General features: G+C 60.3%; 1 protein-coding gene across 1 annotated transcript; it reads left to right on the top strand.

The window, feature by feature from the left end:
- Positions 1-734: 734 nt before the first annotated feature.
- On the top strand, positions 735-1,354 carry DIRAS1 (DIRAS family GTPase 1). The gene has a single exon (XM_022565646.2). It carries the CDS (start codon positions 753-755, stop codon positions 1,347-1,349), a length of 597 nt encoding a protein of 198 aa, XP_022421354.1. The 5' UTR covers positions 735-752; the 3' UTR covers positions 1,350-1,354.

Here is a 1,354-nt window from a genome sequence, read left to right as displayed (position 1 = left end):
AAGTTTTACTTTTCTCATCTACAGCCTGGGCTGCTGTGGGAAACCCGCTTCATGATTTGCAAATTCTTGGACCTCCAGCACCAGGATCACAGTTATGGGATGAGGGGAGGAGAAGAGCTTTAAAATGCAAGTTCCCAGGGCTGTGGCCCTGAACCAAAGGATTCACCACTTCCAGGGCTGAGGCCCTGCAATCTGCATTTTAAAGATGCCCTACCACACAGCTCCCACGAGGTTGACGAGCCTCTGGGCTGGGGTGAGAGCAGGGAGCCTGTGATGGCCGGAGAGAGGCACTCCTTTACTTATTTTGCGGAGGAGAAACCTGAGGCTCAGGGTGGCAAAGCAGCTTGCCCAGGTCACAAAGCCAGGGAAAAGCCAGTGCCACCTGGGGGCTGGGGGAGCATGCAGGTGGAGAAAGCAGTTGGTGTGCACCCCACGCTGGCATCTCCATGCCTCTTCCAGCCCAGGGACCACTCCCCCCCCGCCCGGGGAAGGAGTTTAGGCCCCAGATTTCGTTGAGGGGAAGCAGACAGGCAGAGGGTCTGGCTCTGAGCCTGTGTGCAGGGCAGAATGGCAGAGTCGACCAAATCAACCGGGATGCAGGAGAAATGCCGCTCCTCTGAGAGGCCGACCTTCCCACCCCCTCCTAGTGGGTGGTCGCTCTTGTCTGACACTCCTCTCTGTGCAGGGTCGGTCTGGGGTTCTAGCAGCCGAAGCGAGCCCTCCCGGCCCCACCCCGCACCGCCGCGTGGAAGATGCCTGAACAGAGCAATGACTACCGGGTGGTGGTGTTCGGGGCGGGCGGCGTGGGCAAGAGTTCCCTAGTGCTGCGCTTCGTCAAGGGCACGTTCCGAGACACCTACATCCCCACCATTGAGGACACCTACCGGCAGGTCATCAGCTGCGACAAGAGCGTGTGCACGCTGCAGATCACCGACACCACGGGCAGCCACCAGTTCCCGGCCATGCAGCGGCTGTCCATCTCCAAGGGCCACGCCTTCATCCTGGTCTTCTCGGTCACCAGCAAGCAGTCGCTGGAGGAGCTGGGCCCCATCTACAAGCTCATCGTGCAGATCAAGGGCAGCGTGGAGGACATCCCCGTCATGCTGGTGGGCAACAAGTGCGACGAGACCCAGCGGGAGGTGGACACCCGCGAGGCCCAGGCCGTGGCCCAGGAGTGGAAGTGCGCCTTCATGGAGACATCGGCCAAGATGAACTACAACGTCAAGGAGCTCTTCCAGGAGCTGCTCACACTGGAGACACGCCGGAACATGAGCCTGAACATCGACGGCAAGCGCTCCAGCAAACAGAAGAGGACAGACCGCATCAAGGGCAAATGCGTCCTCATGTGAGCCCA

Source organism: Delphinapterus leucas, unplaced genomic scaffold (assembly GCF_059928025.1).
Source record: "Delphinapterus leucas isolate spDelLeu-1000000601 "Yukka" unplaced genomic scaffold, BTC_Dleu_Yukka2 spDelLeu_asBTCV2_sq25, whole genome shotgun sequence".
NCBI lineage: Eukaryota > Metazoa > Chordata > Mammalia > Artiodactyla > Monodontidae > Delphinapterus > Delphinapterus leucas.
This window is presented reverse-complemented; position numbering and strand designations above follow the sequence as displayed.